This window comes from Brassica napus, chromosome C8 (genome assembly GCF_020379485.1).
Source record: "Brassica napus cultivar Da-Ae chromosome C8, Da-Ae, whole genome shotgun sequence".
In the NCBI taxonomy this organism is placed as follows: Eukaryota; Viridiplantae; Streptophyta; class Magnoliopsida; order Brassicales; family Brassicaceae; genus Brassica; species Brassica napus.
Genome location: NC_063451.1, coordinates 32824124 through 32844859, shown reverse-complemented (window position 1 = coordinate 32844859; position 20736 = coordinate 32824124). Strand labels below are relative to the sequence as shown.

General features: G+C 34.2%; 1 protein-coding gene across 1 annotated transcript; it reads left to right on the top strand.

Moving 5' to 3' along the window:
* Nucleotides 1–11205: 11205 nt before the first annotated feature.
* On the top strand, nucleotides 11206–12478 carry LOC106430783 (protein bicaudal C homolog 1-B-like). The gene has a single exon (XM_013871584.3). It carries the CDS (start codon nucleotides 11590–11592, stop codon nucleotides 12262–12264), a length of 675 nt encoding a protein of 224 aa, XP_013727038.2. The 5' UTR covers nucleotides 11206–11589; the 3' UTR covers nucleotides 12265–12478.
* The last annotated feature ends 8258 nt before the right edge of the window (nucleotides 12479–20736 follow it).

Below are 20736 nucleotides of genomic sequence, written 5' to 3'. Positions count from 1 at the left end.
CCGACCGGGTGCGACGACCCAAACCGACCAAACGTCCCTTCTTCTTTGGAACCGACTGAATAGAAAATAGCCAAATTTACAAATTTAAACCAAGAAATAAATGAATTGAATTTAAAAAAAAAAGAACTTACGGATTCAACGATTTCGTTGATTCGAAACCGGGACAAGTTGGTCGAAGCCGTCGAAGCGTCATCCTCGGTTTGAAGCTGAGACATTTCGTCTACCACCTGAGTTTGGACCAGGTCGACTACATCCCTCACAAGACCGTCATCAATCTGGTTGGTCTTCTTGTTGGTATACGCCCTCCTCATTAGTGCGAGATCATCAACCGGCTCGCCATCATTTTCTTCCGCCTTGAAAAAAAACATAAATTAAAGAAACATTAGAAATTAGAAGAAATCCACAATAAATTAAAATTCTGAAACTCAAATAATTGAAGAAAAAGCGGTTGAATTTACCATGCGATCTCCCAGAGTGGCAATAGATTGAGCACCCAAGTTATGCTTGTAGATGCCCTTCCTTTTACGTTCGCTCCTGCGGTTGGTGGAGTTGGTGGAAGAAGTTTCTTTCGTCACTTCCTTATCCCAACGCGCACACAACTCCGTGCAGACCGTGTCGTTCATCGACTTTGGGACCTTTTAATAAAAAAAAAAGAAAATAGTTTAATAAATTAAAAAATAGTTTAATAAATTAAAAAATAGTTTAATAAATTAAAAAAATTGTTTAATAAATTAAATCGAACCTTATTGATTTCCCACTTCTTCTTCCACTCGTGGATCTGCTTCCCATAGTTGTCCATAACTTTATGGACGAAGTGGTGATAGATAAAGAGCGTCTCATCGGAATTCCAGTTGAACTTTTGCTGGAAAAAAAACACAATTAGTAGAAAATTTATATTAAAGATTAAAAATATAAGTAAAAAATTAGAATACTTACTGCAAACTGACGAAACCACAGAACCTGGTTGTCGGTAGGGAAGTGAGTGAAAGTCGGATGTCCCCTGTTGAGGGCCGAGTACATCATACGGTTGATCCATGCGCTGATCCCGTTCCCTGATCGGTTGAACCTAAAAAAAAGAACAAACGGTTAATAATGAATCCAAATTTAAAGAAAAAAAAAATGTTTAATTACCATGTTTGACTCCGTCCATGTGGATACGGAGTGAGATACGGAAGATGGTCACGACCGGGCTGTTGAACCAACTCCGCAACACTCATCACTCCCGGAGGACCCGGAGGAACAAGAGCGGATGCAGCAGCAGGAGCGAGAGGAGCAGCAGCAGGAGCGAGAGGAGCAGGAGCGGGTGCAGCAGAGGGAGATGTATGGTTGGAGCTGTGGGGCGAGGGTGAATCCTGAAAATGGCTGGAATCCCGAGACTGGCTCCCCGTAACACCACGACCACGACGCTGTCGAGGCCGGGTCTGATCATCATGAGACCTGTAAATTAAAAAAATATATTTAATAAATACAGAAATATATAAATTATTTTTTTAAAAAAAAATTCCAAATAATTTAATCACAAAAAAAGAATTATATATATTAAAAATATTTAATAAATATATAAAAATAGTTCTAATAAACAAAAAATAGTTTTAATAAATAAAAAATAGTTTAATAATTACAAAAAATAGTTTTAATAATATATATATATATTAAAAATATTTTTAAATCCCAAATAATAGTTTTAATCACAAAAAAGTTTTATAGATATTTAAAATGTTTTGTAAAATCCAAAAAATCGAATTTATATACAAAAAAGATTTTGTAAAATCCAAAAAATCGAATTTATATAGAAAAATCTTTTTTTAAAATACAAAAATCGATTTTATATACAAAAATCGATTTATAAATACAAAAAAAAATAAAAAAAATTATAAAAAAATTATAAAAAAATTATAAAAAAATTCTAAATCAATTCAACAAAACAAATTATTCAACCAAATCACAATTCTAAACCTATTATACAACCAAATCACAATCTTAACCAATCACCCTAACAAAAATCTATCAAAACTACACAAAAACCTAACAAATAGAACCTAAAAGAGTGGGATAGGGTCCTTACATGATTTGGGTAAGAGAAGGGGGAGATCGCCGGAGATATCGTCGGATTTCAGGGGGAAACAGAATGCGTGTGTGGGAAACAGAATTATAAGGCAAAACCCGAGCTTTTTGGATCAAAACCTCAGAACTCTCAACCCCTCCGATTTCCCCTATAATTCGCCCCCCCCCCCTTTTTCTCTCTATAATCATCTGATTTGAACAATTTTGGGCTCTATTCCCCTTGATTTTCTGAGCTCTACCTGATTCCTACACTCGTTTTTACCCTAAGACAGGTATACTCCGCGAATCTCCACATTCTGAAATCGTGTTCTTGAGCAATTTTTTGGGTTTTGTGAATTTCTTATTTCCGTGTTGATTCCTTGATCAAATATGCATGAAACAGATGTTTAAACATGGAATAGAACACAATTGTCTGTGATCAACGAGTTTGGAACAGGATTTGAGATGATTTAGGGATTGAGAATTTTTTTCAATTTGGTTTTTTTTATCACAACTCGATTTCGCCTTTCATTTTCATGTTGCTTTGAGTTCTTAATTGATTATAACCATGTTGAGAGCAATGATTCTATTTTGTAGAGAATGAAGCGCACGAAAACATCAGCAAAGAAGAACACACAAGAAGAGGGTTCGTCTCAGCGAGAGAAGCAAAGACGAAAGAAGTGGGATAAGTCTGATACCACCCACTACAACAACATGAAGAAGGTAGCCGTTCCGGCTACACAACTAGCATGTCCTGAGACGATGACAATATTGGGAATCAAATCAGACATTGAAGGGCTGTTCCAGAACATGGGCCTAGGCCAACTATGCAACCTCAACGAACCCACTTATCCGGAGTTGGTACGCCAGTTCATAGCATCCGCATATGTCAGCCGTCCCGATGATAGCCATCAGGAAGGTTTTCTGGCATTCGTAGTGCAGAAAGTATACTTTGAGGTATCTTTCACAGACCTCTGCGGACTATTTGGATTGAGTGCAGGGGAGAGGACATCTGGTCTTTATTGGACTTCAGAGCTGTTGAACTTCTGGGAAACGATTGGCACAGGGGTTTATAGATCTTCTCAGGCAAAGGAGTCACTTATCCGGAGCCCAGTACTGAGATATGCCACACGCCTCATCGGTTCATTGCTATACGGGACAACCACAGCCGCATCAGTCACGCAATGGGAGTTGTGCCTCCTGTACCAAGGTGTGAGGCATTTGCTACCGGCATTTGGAAACTCTATATTCCCACCTGCCACTGCCTTCAACATGGGAGCGGTGCTGGCCGCAAACTTAGCAGGATACAAGGGGAAAGTAACCAAATCCAAGAGCAATGCATGTGGATTTGGTGCTGTGATTACTCGGATCCTTACACATGTGGGTGTAGATTGCGAGAACCATCAGGTAGCACTGGACAGATCGAACAACATTGCTTGGAACTACCTGGATGTCATTTCTCTAGTAAGTAAGGAGTTCATAGCTGGTCCCCACTCGAGGATCGATCGGGATGGTCCTTACGTCTACGTATTCCAGGACCGAGCGAAGAAAACACTCTACTGCCACCTGCCTCAGATCGGCCTGACTGCTCTACTTTCAGAGGCTGCAGTTGAGTTCCTACCCCCTGCTACCGCACTAGTAGACAAGCCATCCTTCTTCACGCCAAAATATCAGACCAAAGGCAAGGCCGTGGTTGATGAAGAAGGAGAAGATGAGGCTGCACAAGCCATTCCAGATGATTCACAACCCCATCAGCTACTCCCATCAGACTCCAGCCAGTATAAGCTGCAAGAGCTTCCACCGAACGCCACTTCGCGCCAGCAACAACATTGGAGAGATAAGAGCATAAAGACAAACAACGACATGCTACACAAGATCTGGGCTACCATTTCACGTATCTGGCCGTATCGTTGCCAAAAGGATGATGTAGTTCATCGGGACAACTCTCCATCCAGCTCTGGTTCGGGTTCGAGTGGTACACACAGGGTAAGAAAGAGGTCCAAGAGACCCAAAGATGCAGGAACATCTGGAGCAGGAGACGAGGAGTAGGAGCTATCACCGGCCAGTATTGCCATTTGATTTCCGACCGCGCTATTTTATTTTCTTTTCTATTCTAACGTTTTATGGTCTTATTTTCTGTTAATTTTGAACTTAGTTTTTTTTTTTAATTTTTTTCTTAATTATGAGTTCGTATTTCTTTTACATGGTTTCTTCGTTTTATTTGGTTGTGCTTTGAGTAGTTTTTAATTCGTATTCAGCTTTGCCTTGCTAGATAAACCAAATAACTAATATCCGAGGAAAGAAGTTATATCAAGTGTTCCTCGGAATTTTCTCGGTATTTCTTAAAAAAAAAAAAAAAATCAATGGTAGTCTGTTTCCGAGTCATCATCACCAGATGAATCTGAATCTGGATCTTGGTGAAACTCTCCAATCACTGGTTCATCCTCTACGTGAACGACGGCTTCCTCTCCAAAGTCGGTTAAATCAACTACAAGGCCAACTCCAGCTAAATCTTCTGCTGCACTTAAGTTGCCGGATGTGCTTGGTTGTAGTGGGTCTTCCAGCTCAGAACTTCCCTGAACTCGGCCTCTCGGGTTGAGTCTTGTAACAGTAACCCATGGATCATCTCTGTTCCTTACCCGGGGGTACTTGATATAACAAACCTGTAACATTTAGAAAAATTATAAATTAATACACATGATGATGAATCATTCTGAATAATTAACATTTAATTACCTGATCGGCCTGAAAAGAAAGAATGAAAGTATCATAATATTACAGCTTTCGCCTCGAATTTACTGATGTAACACCAAATCCATCTGTTCTCACACCTCGATCTGGAGTGTTGTCGTGCCAATCACAATAGAAAACAGTACAGCGCAATCCAACCTTGCCCAAATACTTGATTTCCAAAATCTCATGTATGTCCGTAGTATACATCATCTCCTGATGCAGAACAAACGCCAGCATCATAAGTCGTACTCGAACGTCTCCTCTTCTGAGTTGTGAATGCATATCCTCGAGTACAAAATCTCGGATATGACTTCACAACAAAGTTTGGTCCAACGACCATCTCACGTATCCAATCGTCAAATGTTTCACCTCTGGCCAAACCAGCAGACACCTATTAATAGCACATATATATATGTTATATCAATAAATGTGAATTAGTATAAATATGTGATAAAATATATTTTAATTTGTTTAAAGCACTCACATAAGTAAACATCCATCCAGTAAATTCTCTCTGCTTCATTTCTTCTAGTTCGTCCTCTGTGGCGTATCTATACTCGAACCGCTTTTCTGCCATGAAAATCTTGTATATGATGACAATAATGTAATTAATTAAGATTTAAATTTCAACTTGTTAAAATAAAAATTTGTAAGCTCATTTATTTACCTCTCATATTGAAGAACGTCTTCGCAGTTGGTGAGCAAATATGTTTGCAAATGACTGCGCTCCTGCTCAGTAAGTCGACGGTCCTTTGGTTTTCCGCTAAGTCGTCCAACGTCTGTGAAAATGTCTGGAACCGTAACATGATATGTTGCCCGTTCGCCTCTATCATCATGCCGAGCAGGTCTTCTGTTTTTGGTCTGAACTTCTGCTGGAAAGTAGTACTCGGCAAAGTTTGAAGTTTCTTCATTGATCATCTGTGCGACTATAGAACCTTCCACCCTACTTAAATTTTTCACCATCTTCTTCAAATGGAACATATACCGCTCATACAGATACATCCATCTATACTGCACAGGACCACCAAGTTCCAATTCTCTTGCCAGGTGAATAACAAGATGCTCCATAACATCAAAAAATGAGGGAGGAAATATCTTCTCAAGGTTGCACTGAATCACGGCTATGTTAGTCTTCAAATTTTCAATACCTTCAAGAGTCACTGATCTCGTGCATAAATCGCGGAAGAAACCACTTATCCCTGCAATTGCTTCATGAACATTTCGTGCTAATAGTTCCTTGAAGGCGAACGGAAGGAGGCGCTGCATCATTACATGGCAATCGTGGCTTTTCAAGCCAGTAAACTTTCCTTCCTTTCTGTCGATACAGTTACGCAAATTTGATGCGTAACCGTCTGGAAATTCCACATCGTTTGAAATCCAATCAAAGAACGCATCTTTTCCCTCTGCATCAAGTCGGTATATGGGAAAAGGAGCCCTACCATTCTCATCAACATGAAGTTTTGAACGAGCACATATATCGACTAAATCCAGTCTTGACTTCAAATTATCCTTTGTTTTACCTTGAACATTAAGGATCGTGTTCATGAGATTGTCAAAAAAGTTCTTCTCAATATGCATGACATCTAAATTATGCCTTAGCAGATGATCCTCCCAGTATGGCAGATCCCAGAAAATACTTTTTTGTGCCAGTTATGTAGTTCTCCAACAGCATCTACCGGAAAACGCTCATGTCCACCGACGTCTGGCGTCCTTTCTGCACCAAAATCTCTTAGTTGTATCTTCAAATCTTTCCCACAAATTTCCGGAGGTGGACTGTCAAACACCCTCTTGTTCTTCGTAAACAAATTCCTACTCCTACGATATGGATGATCAGGTGGTAGGAATCTCCTGTGACAGTCAAACCAACACGTTTTCCTTCCGTGTTTTAGTTGGAAAGCATCAGTGTTATCTTGACAATATGGACATGATAGCCTTCCATGCGTTGTCCATCCAGACAACATACCATATGCTGGAAAATCACTTATTGTCCACATTAGTACTGCCCGCATTTGAAAGTTTTCTTTACACGAAACATCGTATGTTTCAGCACCTTGAGCCCATAGTTGTTGCAACTCATATATTAGTGGCTGAAGAAACACATCAAGTGATCTCTTAGGATGCTCTGGTCCGGGAACGAGAATCGAGAGAAACAAAAACTCTCGTCGCAAGCACAAGTTTGGGGGTAGGTTGTATGGTGTAAGAATGACGGGCCATAGAGAATACTGTCTTCCACTCTTGCCAAACGGACTGAAACCATCAGTACATAATCCAAGGTAGACATTTCTTCTCTCATACGCAAAGTCGGGATACTTTGATTGGAAATGCTTCCACGCTTTTGCATCTGAAGGATGTCTGATCTCACCATCTGTTGAGTGCTCCGCATGCCATCTCATTGGTTGCGCTGTGCGTTCAGACAGATACAACCTCTGCAACCTTTCCGTCAAAGGTAAATACCACATCCTTTTATATGGCACTGGAACTCTTCCACTCGTATCTTTATAACGAGGCTTTCCACAAAATTTGCATGTAACCCGCTGTTCATCCGCCCTCCAATAAATCATGCAGTTGTCGCTGCATACATCTATTACCTGATACGATAAACCAAGACCAGCTACGAGTTTCTGAACCTCGTAGTATGAACCAGGAGCTACATTATCCTCGGGTAGAATACCTTTTACAAAATCAGCAATCGCATCCACACAGTCTTCAGCCAAATTATAATCTGTTTTAATGCCCATCAATCTTGTAGCAGATGATAAAGCTGAATGACCATCTCTGCAACCTTCGTACAATGGTTGCTTTCCAGCATCCAACATATCATAAAATCTCCTAGCTTCTGCATTGGGTAAATCTTCCCCTCTAAAATGATCATTTACCATCTGCTCAGTACCTACACCATAATCTACATCCGTTCTAATTGGTTCTTCTAATCTAACCGCTGGCTGAGGTTCGCTAGTACTACCATGTTCATAATCAGTTTCCCCATGATGATACCAAATTTTGTAACTTCGTGTAAACCCACTCAAATATAGATGAGTCCAAACATCTCACTCTTTAATAACCTTTCTATTTTTACAATTAGAGCAAGGACATCTTAACATACATGTTTTTGCTTCCGGTTGTCGGTGAACTAACCCCATGAATTCGGTTATACCTCGTTGGTATTCTTCCGTAAGCAATCTCGTGTTCGGATCCAAATGAGGTCGATCGATCCAAGAACGAAAATAATTTGAAGAAGACATATTTTTTATGAATCAAATTCGTGTGTAAATAGAGTAAGAGGGAGGATGAAGATATGGAGTGAATGAAGAGGAAGAGCAGTGCTTGTATTTATAGTTTAAATCCTGCCGACAGACCGAGGAAATTCCGACGGAATTCCGACGGAAAAGGCTAGTTCGTCGGAATTTCCTCGGAATTTTGTAAAATCCCCCAACGGCTCTCCAACGGCTATAATATTTCCTCGGAATTCATCGGTTTTTTCCGAGGAACACATTTTTCCTCGGAATTTCCTCGGAATATTTCGACGGATTGATATTTCCTCGGAATTCCGTCGGTATATTCCGAGGAAATTCCGAGGAAACCCAATTTTGTGCTTCCTCGGAAATTCCTCGGGATATTCCGAGGATTTCATTTTCCGTCGGAATGTCCGTTAGAATACTGCTGTTTTCTTGTAGTGTAAGAAGCAAACGGTTCCCAGAAAATTTGAGCAAGTTTGAGTTACCAACTTACCATTTGGTAAACTGACCATGAGGCACTGGGCGGAGCCACTTAAGAGGCATGGTGGTCAACTGACCCATGTAAAGTCTTTAAATATAAGTTTGTAGGCATATTTTGCATGTTGTTATTATGGTAATTGGTAAATTGGTTAAGATCCCTCCTTTTGACCCACATGTCATAGGTTCAAACCTCATAGATGTTTTTTTTTTGTCTATAATAGCTCGGCCACTGGGCACATGAGCTCAAGTTGTCATCAAGTATAAAACGTCGAACCCATATATTTCGTGTAGCAGTACTTGGTAGTTGGTACAATCGCTTCACTTATTATCCTCTCAAGAAGAAATACTGCACCTTCTCTACAAATTAGACTTGCATAGACCCATAGCATGTTTGTGTATGAGATAACATCAGCCCACCCACTTTATTCCTCCACATGAAACTTGATTTAACATTTGGACTGTCCTCTCAGCTTTCCCACGCTAAATTATCATATTCCTCGTGACCTCATCCGGAGGTTACAATCAGCCGTCAATTTCCGTGCTAGCTGCAAAGCTAACCCGGGGGGACCTGTATTGCTAATCCATGTAAAAGCGTTTTGAAAGTCGTTGAGTCCACTCCAGACTTCTTATGGTATCACTCGGGTGAGACCATAAGCTTCTTCTTAGGTTCGTCTTTGAGAGCCCATCTAATAGTGAGTTACAATGTTGGAGGGCACTTGTATAGCTGCCCCATTTCTCTGTACACTTCTACCCATTCAAGCCTCCTTGCATCGCACAAACCTTTCAATTGAAGAATATATCCATTATAAAACTATAACCATACAGATACATGAACAATTTTCTTTGCACGTTAAGAGAAGACATCAACACTTGCACAAATCAAATTCTAAAGTTTATGTCACTTAACCAATATACATTTATTTGAACAGTTCTTGGATCTTTTTAATTTAAACTAGTTCATGACCCGCGCTTCGGAAACGCGAGATATTTTACGATTCAAAATTCTATTAATTAATAGTGTTACAAATATTTTGTTAATTTATAAATTTTTTTATCTATTTTTAAAAAACTGTATTTTAATCAACACTTTAAATCTAACTTAGATCATCGAATCAGTAAACCCGGTACAATCAATTGGTTAATGAGTAATATATTGCATGGTGATTATCGCATGTGGATATTGGATGGTGGTTATGAAATCTCAAGTTTGACATTATTGAACGTTGGTTATGAAATCGATTGGGCAAGGAAATATTTTTTTGAATATAAAGAATATGAGCCAACTGATAAAATGAATGTATATAAGGTATTAAGTTAGCAAAATAGAATAAGGAAATAATTTACTAACATTAATTGTTAATTAATAGGATCAGGAAATATATCATATCTACTAGTAAGTCCAACTTAAAAATCCACCAAGAAAAAGTCACCATGTTTCTGTTTTAATGTTTTAATAAGATACTAGGTTAAGATCCGCGCCTTGCGCGTGATCAACATTATATATATAAATTATTTTATGTATTAAATTTTTTTACATATTATGAAATAATAAATATATATTAAATAATTAAAAATCAGTAACTATTAAATATATAATTAAATTGGTGCAAACATATACATCAATTTTACTAATCCAAAAAATATTTTTTTTTATATTTGATAGGATATGTTATTAAATTTAAATGATACTGGCACAGATAATATATTTTAGTATATTTTTAATATTAATATCTATTAAATGATGATTTCTACTCATATAATTTTTTTGATCATTTGTATCCTTTATAGAAAAACTTTAAATTACTGACAACAAAATTTTCATTGTGGGATAAATAGTTTTAGTAATTTATAATTTTTTTAAAAAAATAAGTTGTCAATGATCGTTCAAAACTTTTATCAAAAAAATTGTTCAAAGTAAAATTTGAAACTAAAATATTGTATTTTATATGGTTTATAGTTTAATTTAAAACGATATATATATATTAATCTTAATAATTAATTAAATTAGACTTTTTACTTATATAATTTTTGTAATCATTTGTATTTTGTCATAACAAAAATTTTAAACCATGGATCATAAAATTTGAATGTGAGACTTTTAACAGTTTTAGTAATTTATAGCCGTTGTAAAAATTCAAAATATAACATATACATAAAAATCTAAATTTTTATTATATGGTTATTGTGGTTGTTTAATTTATTTAATAGTTTAAAATTAAACAAATATGATAGAAGATACACTATTTTTTATCAAATCTTTATTATTCAAAATCATTAATTCTCATATATACTTTAGCCACATTAGACAATTCCGTAAATTTTATTTAAAGAAATAATAAAGTACATTAATGAAGAATTTATTGTTAGTTTAATAAAAAACTTATTATATAATTAGATGGACCAACATATTTCTCTAATGATTCTAAGAATCATTATAATGATGACATGTGGCTATAAAAAGAAGTTGTAATGCTTCTCAAATAATATATATAGGGGATAGATTGTATGCATGATTAGCTTTAAAAACTATTGATTATATTTGATCAAATAAAGAAAAAGTATAAATGTAAATAAGATTTGTGTGGTCATTTTGCCATAAAATATCTATTTATTACTGGAATAATCATATCAGCTTATATGGTACAAGTATACTCTATTGATGCATTTAACTTACAAAACATCTTTATCAATAAATAATATACCTTTTAACTGGCGGAATCTAAAATCTTACCTCTTTTGAATCTGCACAAAACGTTTTCATCATTAACGTTAATTGAATGAAGCTAAAAATGTATTTGAGGGATAAAAATTGGAACTGTCGGAAAATCGAAAGGATTTGCTTTTCATTACAGAACTCTCTCATAGTTGTGCACGAGCGTACGTGTCAAAAAAAAAAAAAAAAAAAGAACATCCCATCTTTCTCTCTCCTCGTCCTAGTTAGTAGATTCACACCTGATGACGATTATCTTTTCTCACATCCCACGCCTTCTGACCTCTCCAGATAAAACCTAAAATACCTAAGCAAAAAGATTTGACCTTTCGTCCTCTCAACTAGCTTCTACACTCTCTCTTAAAGTGAAACAAGAAAGCTCTAGAAATGGCGGAACTGCAACCAGCTGACAACAGTAATCAGCAACCAAACGGCGGCGTCACTCCTTCGGTTCCTTCAACCTCAGCGGAAGCGCTGGCGATCGCCGGCGGCGGATCGAAACGACTGAGGAGACCAAGCGTTCGATTAGGCGAAATCGGCGGCGACTATCACCACGCGCCGTACGATCCTCAGTCGAGGAAACCGAAGTGGGCACCGACGGCGACGGGTAACAAGACCAAATCGTCGACGAGGACTCGGGCCCTGACGAATATCGGAACCCTAGAGGATGAAAATGTGGATTCTTTTGGTGTGGTTGGGAGTTGGCGGGTCAAGAAACGGGTCGGGTCATCTACAACAGGTGCGGCGAAGCGGGTAAGCTCCAATTGGGAAGAATTGGAAGGTGGGTTTAGGGATTTCAGTAGACAAGATTCAGAGAGTCCGGTAAAGGAGGAGTCTTTAGTGAGAGACGGTGGTGGGTTTTACGGTAGAGAAGGGGTCAAGATTTGGTTGCAAGAGTTAGGGTTAGGGAGATACTGGCCTATGTTTGAGATACATGAGGTTGATGATGAGGTTTTGCCTTTGTTGACTTTGGATGATTTGAAAGATATGGGGATTACTGCTGTTGGGTCGAGGAGGAAGATGTTCTCTGCCATTCAGAAGCTTGGTAGGGAGTTCTCATGATAGTGGAGAGTTTTGATCGGTTTAGAAGAAAAAAAAACATGTTTTATGTTGTTGTTGTTGTTTTAGTTGGTGAGATAGTCAGTCATGGTAATGTAAGCTTGCAATGTCTGAAACCACGAATGAGAAGCCTTTTCTTCGTTTTTGTTTGTTATGGTATTTCATTCGACGATTGTTTTTACCTTTGTTGCTGCTTGTTTCATTGTAGAATTAACTACGGTTTTATTAGTAGAAGTAGAAGTGGGAAAAGAAGAAGATGATGAAGAAGATGTAATGAGAAGGTTTTCTTACAGTCTTTGATATTTCTCTTGACTTCTTTTGAGATGTTTCCATGGATGGTCTCTTGATGATAATGAACTTGTTGAATAGTTGTATTGTTGTAGCTTATATACCGATTTGCAATAGGAGTTTGAAAGATATGAAACTGAATGTTTTCAGTCTAGCTTTTGATTAGCATTGTTAAGTATTTAGCTATCTCATTATGTAAAAACAGGAACAAGTACTTAGATTCTTCTGTTCACACAGCTTGGTTTTTTTTTTGGTATGTCGAAACATGAGACGTGGATATGAAAAATTCAGGTTTATTGCGGATTAGAGTTAGACGTGGATATTGTCATTTGGGTTGGCAGTAAAATCATTGAGAAGCAAACGGTCCTATAGAAATAAAATGTATCATTGTTTTCTCATATCAGGAGAGGTACAGTGAACCTATAAAACATGTACTAATTTTAGCTAAAGATTGGGTCTTAGTAAGTATATTGGAGTTTTCTTAACCCAAAACCTACACAACCAGAATTTCGGATTTGGCTCGACTAAATGTTAGTAGGAATGTAATACAAAGATTTGCAAAGACAGAACGCGGACAAGCTAGGCTTCTCGGCCAATTTTTTATTTTTTTGGGTTCTCCAGCACCGCTAAGGCTACTTTCTTTGCCCGGTCCACTGAAAAATGTATTCTCTTCCTAAACATGTTTCCAGCCTTAGTTGATTCTCTTTTGTTTTGGTTTTTGCTTAACCTAATAATTTTTCTTTTTATATCATTTGAAATATAAATTTAAAATTTATGAGATAATAAAAGTTGCAATAAGGATTAGGTTTGTGAGTTCAAAACAAAATTGAAAGCATTGATGAAGAGAGGATTTCCGGGAAATCTGAAAAAAAGGGTTCAGGTTTTTTATGTTCAAAATGATAATCAACTTTATTAGACTTCTCCAATAGTTTACTTCATTTTTTCTTCAAAATGAGTTTGTATTTTGCTATAATAGTTTCTCTCATTTTCTCCTTTCAAAAGAATTTTTAAATCTATTATATTATTACTACTTAATATTAGTTCCAAAATGTTTATTATTTTATAAAAATTACAAATTTTTACCCAAATAGAATTTATTTAAACTAAATCTTCATTATATAGTATACCAGGGTCGGCCCGCCCTACGGGCAGGATATAATTACCTGTAATCAAGATTATTATTTTTTATATGATTTGTGGTTTGTGTTTTAATTTTACATTTGCAAGAGATATATATGAGATATTCTATTTTCTTAATTTAAAATTAACCAAAAAACTAATTTTTACTATTAGCATAATTTCTCTCTCTCTCTCTCTCTCTCTATTTAAGCAACGGACGTGTTAGTAACCAAATATACATAAATATATCAGTTAAAGAGTATTTCAAAATGTTTAGCTACTTAAAATTTAAGGTGATATTAACTTTTATTGTTTATGTTTTGTTATTCTTGTTATAGATCATAATCATCTTAATATTAAAATGTTCATGAATACATAATAGTTTTACATATTTTCGTTTATTCTACTGTAATTATGATAATTTTAATAATAAGTAAAATAATTTTTAATACAAAAATCTTAGATTATATATTTTTCTTATGAATATTTTTAAAATTTATGTCTTTGATATTAGATTATTAATTATGTGCTAAAATATTATTTTTGGTTGATGTCCAATGAAACATTATTTTCATATATATATATATTTGAAACTATTGTTTTTCATATCGTATTAGTTCTAGTTGTTTTTATCCGAAATAGGAGGTGCGGTTGGACGAATTTTCTTTCAAATATGTCAATGCTGTGATTATTTTTTTATTAGGTTAGTAGGTGTCATTTGTCGAAAAGAGAGTACATATGTTATGGGAAGTGAGTGTTCTAAATAAGGCATAAGTTAGTATTTGGACAAAACTACAACGCTTCAATTTCATGTAAGAACATGTTTGGTATTCCACACTCAGCTCATTCGTCCACCGTCCTCATTTTATTGTGATACTAGGGGCATGTCCGCGCTTCGCGCAGAATATTATTTTATTATTGTTAATTATTATTTTTTGGATGATAAAGCTAGCTAATTATGTGATCGTCTTTATTTGCTAAGAACATTATTTGGTATTTTTATTATGTTATGTAGTAATAGGTGATATGCTAACATATTATGTGTTTGTTTTTTTAATAGTGTGTTGGTGTGGGTATAATAGTACCTTATTAGTGGTGGAGTGAGTTTGTGATGTAATGCATATTGAATTTCAATAATTTTACATTTAGGCATTTGTTGAATTTAAGACTAATAGTTTCAGGGTAAAAATTAATATTTTTTCTAATTATTTGAACATTACCTTTTAAAGATGTTTTGTGCTCTCTTCCTATATTTTTACATTGAGCCGGCACCATCTATGCATTTCGTTTACCTTTTTGTTATGTTGTGATTCTCGCCATCACCGAAAAAGACTCACATGTCCTCTTGTTTTTCCTCACCTTTTTCTCCTCTTTTTCCTTAGATTTCGGCTCATGTTAGGAACTGCATCTCCTTGGATTGGGTCAGAGTTTAGTCATCTTTGAAGTTGTTTTCCTCGTCGTTGGCTTACCATCGATAATCCCTTCTCGTCTTATTTTTCAAGATATGGTTTTTGGTGATCTGACTTCTATAGCTCGAGGACGGCTCCGCGATTGAATGATTTCGTTTTGTCTACCCTTCCATCTATGTTCCCCCATCTCGTTGCAACTTTCATGGCTGCTTGCATCTCTGTGACTCTCCCTTTCGCCATGTTTGCCATTCCAGATTTGGATAGTGTTCTCCTCCGAATATGCTCTGTAGATTTGGAAGATTGTTTCTGGTCTCAAGTCTGGGCTCTGGTTTCTTGGGGGTTGGCTTCCGTTCTCCCTCACTCAGGTTATTCTCTTCTTCCCTTGCCTCCCTTAGTATAAGTGTGTGGTATTTGTCTCTTGGAGCTTTGGTCCCTTCTATCCAGAGTTTTGTGGTCCTTCACTTGCATAGACGTCTTGTTTGTGCTTGTTTAGTTTGTGAGGTGATTCCTACCTCTTAGCTGGTGGTTGTCCTTATCGTTCGTTATGTATGTATCTTCCTGCTTCGTGGTGATTTTAGCCTTCTGTCGATTATTTTTCCTCTAACCCGCTTTCTTGGTTCTTTGCATTGGTCTTTGATCACGCTCCTTTGTGTTCGAGCGATTGCTTTATCTCAAGATTATCTTTCTTCATTTTTCTGACTTTTGATTGTTCTGGCCAAGACAATCAATGATAAAGTGGGGTAAGTTAATTTTCGTTCTTGATCGCCTTTGAGCTCTGGACCTTTATTGAGTTAGTGTTACTATGGTATTTTTTTCTCTATGATTATAGAGGTTTTATGTTTAGATTATGTATTTTGCTTTAGTTTGGTTAATATTAAGGTAAATATATAGTTGTAAATGAAATAATAGAAAATAGTAAAAAATAATAAAATAGCGAAAGTTTATGTTATTTTTAGCAGTGAATAAATTAAATATTAAAATACATTTATATTTTTTACTTATTTCTTTATTCGTTTTGCAATTTTTTGAACAATAAAATAGATTATCAAACTTCAAATGATGATAGTTAGTGTGAGAAGGATTAGATAGTGCATAATTAGAAAATAATGAACTAAATTGCAATAGTATAAAAGAAGAAGGATCTAAAATGTAAAACGACAAAAAAAGAGGACACATGTCAACAAACCTCCATTCCACATGTCATAAGAAGAGAGAAAAGTCTACTTTATATATATAGATAGATATGCAGACTCAAACTTGGAAGTATAATAAAAAAAATGCATTCTATGTATATATCAAAAGGGAAAATTCCTTTAAAATACACGGACTAATTTTCATTTGCTAATAAAATACACGAACTATTTTGGATCTCCGTTTAATACACAAACTAATTTTTGTTGCCTATTAAATACACAAACTTTTAAAATTCGTAGGTTTTACACATAGTTTTAGACGGCGTTAACTATATTTAACGGCAGTGACGATGATGTTAGTGTTTGATTAACACTTGTTTAAATTTTGATTTTTTTTTTTTCAAAATACACAAACTATTTTTCATTTGCTAATAAAATAAACGAACTATTTTTAGATTCCCGTTTAATACACAAACTAAATTTTGTTTTCTATTAACTACACAAACTTTTGAAATTTACAGATTTTACACATCGATTTAGACGATGTCAACTATGTTTAGCTGAAGTGAAAAAACTATTTAAATTTAATTAAGCATGTGTTCAGCAGAAGTGAAGAAAATGTTTAAATTCTTAAACGCTCACCCTCAGCCAATTAAAATTAATTTGAGTTAGTTTCAATTCGAGTTTGGCACTCTAATATGTTCCAACCTCTTTTATTCTCCAAACTATGTTTCTTTTCTTCTTCTTTACTTTGATTTCCCTTTATATCAATTCAAAGTGGAGTCGATTTCCATGTCGTGAAAAAAGACGAAGAAAATAACATAATTTTAAACGAGTTTCTGATTTTGGAATTAGTTTAGTGTTATGCATTTCTAATTCTTGTTCTTCGCTTTGATAGTAGTGATAATGATTCAAGGTTAATTTACACTATGATAAATAAGTTTAGTGTTATGAATTAAGTTCTACACATATTCTTTCTACTATGATAAAAAAATTTGAAATTTCATAAAAAAAAATAATTTACACTATGGAAGCGTAATGGAGAAGAAATCTAACAATATAATCTATCAGAGGATATTTAAGAATTTTTTTCTTCACAGTTTAACCACATGCTCAATTAAATTTAAACATTGTCTTTACTTCTACTAAACATAGTTGACATCGTCTAAATCGATGTGTAAAATATCCAAATTTCAAAAGTTTGTGTATTTAATAGAAAACAAACATTAGTTTGTGTATTAAACGGGGATCCAAAAATAGTTCGTGTATTTTATTAGCAAATGAAAAATAGTTTGTGTATTTTTTAAAGAAGTTATTTTCAAAATTTAAACACGTGTTAGTTAAACACTAACGCCGTCGTCACTGCTGTTAAATATAGTTAACGCCGTCTAAAACGATGTGTAAAACCTGCGAATTTCAAAAGTTTGTGTATTTAATAGGCAACAAAAATTAGTTCGTGTATTAAACGGAGATCCAAAATAGTTCGTGTATTTTATTAGCAAATGAAAATTAGTCCGTGTATTTTTAAGGAATTTTTCCATATCAAAACTCAGCCAATTTTGGAGACACAAAAGCAGCCAAGTTAAATAGAATTCACAATCCAGTAGTCGTTATGGAAAAGATGTAATTGAAATAGACTCACAAATCATAATCATGTATACTCACACATGATTCTATATCCATAAGTGTCTGCACTTACTGTTGTATCCTTGAGATCAGGGCCAACAACCTTTTAGGGAGCCACAGCAATGAAAAATCAACACCAAGATGTTGGAAATTATTATGAGCTAAAGATAAATAGATCTTCTAAAAAAAGGTTCACTAAAAAAAGTTATCTGCCCTCTTCTATCGTCTTTCTCTTTTCTCTTCTTCTCTCTTTATTTTGTTTCTCATCTCATTTTTTATGTTTCTTATCACTTTTCTGTCACAATCCGTCAAGTACAACAATGAGCTTAACAAATTTTTTTTCATCACCTTTTTGTGTTGTTTATTAAGAGAAATGAACTCATGATTTTTTTGGAAGAAAATCTTCATATTTATAATGGAGGATTAACACAAAGGAATGAATGAAGAGATTCATTGAATGTGAGATCGTGTGAGAAGTAGAGAGTAGATATTAATGTGAATGTTAATGAAGATGCATGAACCAAGTTAATTTCCGTAACGGCTCCGGATTAAAGAAGTCTATTCGGCTTCCGACTGACATTGACCGGAATCGTTCGTCACCGGTGAAACCGTTGGATTTCTATTGACAGTTGACTAAACGGGTATTGTTGCTCGACGGCCACTTTCCCTAAGTTTCATATGCCGTTTTTAGAGAAGATGTATTTGGACCGTGGTAAACACATAAAACCCATTAAATTCAAGAATTAACGAAAGATTAACTTTTGATTGACCGTGACACGTGTCGTCACCGTAGACACCGAATTAGTGACATGGAATCTGATATGAATGGCCTAGGAGTGAAAGAAACCATTCTTTATATATATAGATACATATAAGTTTAGTTTCTAAAAAAGATATAATAATTTATACTCCCTCTGATTATAAATGATGTATGTTTTAGAGTTTTCACAAAAATTAAGAAAACATATCATTAAATGTATTTTTTTGTGATTAACTATTTTCCATACTTTATAGCCAATCAAAATTCAGTAAATACAATTAATGTCTTCGAAGTTTACATTTTACCATTATCATATGCATTGAAAATATGAAATATGTATCTTTTAGAAACAATTTTTTTTTCTAAAACATGGATTATATTGAAACAGAGGGAGTATAAACTTGTAATTTTATTACTAAAGTATTGATAATTTCTCTAAAGTACAAAACATAAATATCGAATCCTTTTAGATATGTAAAAAAATTAGAAAAAAGTTTAAGGACTGATTTATAAATATAAAAGCTTGACACTAAAATAAGTTTGTAAATAGTATTCTCTTAAATTTGAAGAAACACTATTCATAAGCTCATTTTTTTTAAAAAATAATGCATCATTGGAGAAGATTTTCCCTTATTTTTTTAATATTTTATCAAAATGGGAGACTATTAGGATGGTCAAAATAACCTCTTTTTAAAAGAAAACCAAACAAGTGATAGTAAAAATGAGCATGTTAATCTATTATATATTACCAGGACCGGTTCTGATCTAAAGTTGAGGAAGCAGGTGCTTTATGCGCCAAAATAGGTTAACAATTTAAGGGCATCATAATTGTCAAAAGTTGTAGATATTCTAGTGGGGTTCTGTTGTGCAAGGCTCGGTCAAGGGTGTGCGGTTCGAATAACCTGGGGCGCTAAATAATTTTTTTTTGCTTCAGGCACTACAAAGTACTGATAAGTCCCTTTTGTTTTTTTTTAATGTGGATTTTTCTCTTATTCATGTTTTTTAACGTTTTAAAATTAGGATATTACTATAATTATCATTAATGAACTTTTAGTCAAACTACTGGAACACCTTTCTCAAAAAAAAACAACTGGAACCAAAAGGCATCCACAAAAATTGATCTCTTATTCATGTTATGAGAAGTATATATAGATGAGCTTGTGAACCCTAAGGAAATATTCAAACGTATCCTACAAGCATGGGCAGAGCTACGTTACTTAGAAGGGGAGCAGATGCACCCGGTAAAATTAAATATTTGTGAAACTTCTTAGCCAAATAGGTAAATATACTAGATTAAGATCCGCGCCATACGGGGGTTGAGAATTATATATAAATTATCTTATGTATTATTATTTCTATATATTATGAAATAATAAATATATATTGAATAATAAAAGTCTGTAGTTATTACATATATAATTAAATTGGTGCAAACGTATAAATCAATTTTATTAATCCAAAAAATAATATTTTTCTATTTAATAGAATATATAATTAAATTTAAATGATATCAATATACATAATATATTTTTAATATTAATGTCTATTAAATTATTTTTTTACTCATATGGTTTTTTAATCATATGTATCATTTATAGAAAAAGACTGTATCATTTATAGAAAAAACTTTAAATTACTAATAACAAAATTTCCATTGTGTGATTAATAGTTTTAGTATTTTATAATTTTTTTAAAACTATGTTGTTAATATTTGTTCAAAGCTTTTGTCAAAGAAAAATGTTCAACGTAAATTTCAAATTAAAATATTTATGGATTTTATATGGTATATAGTTTAATTTACAATGATATATATATATATATATATATCTTTTATTTTTAATAATTAATTAAATTAGACTTTTTACTTATATGATTCTGTAATTATTTGTATTTTGTCATAACAAAAATTTTAAACCATAGATCACAAAATTTGAATGTTAACAGTTTTAATAATTTATAATCATTTTACAAAATTAAAAATATAACATATACAAAAAAAATTAAATATTATTATATGGTTAATGTGGTTTTTTAATTTATTTTAATAATTTGAAATTAAACAAATATGATAAAAAATATACTGATTTTTATCAAATCTTTATTATTCAAAATCATTAATTGTCATATATAATTTAGCCAC

Bases quoted from the DNA above. Each gene is read 5' to 3' on its own strand.
- LOC106430783 (XM_013871584.3), top strand. From the start codon at position 11,590: ATGGCGGAACTGCAACCAGCTGACAACAGTAATCAGCAACCAAACGGC.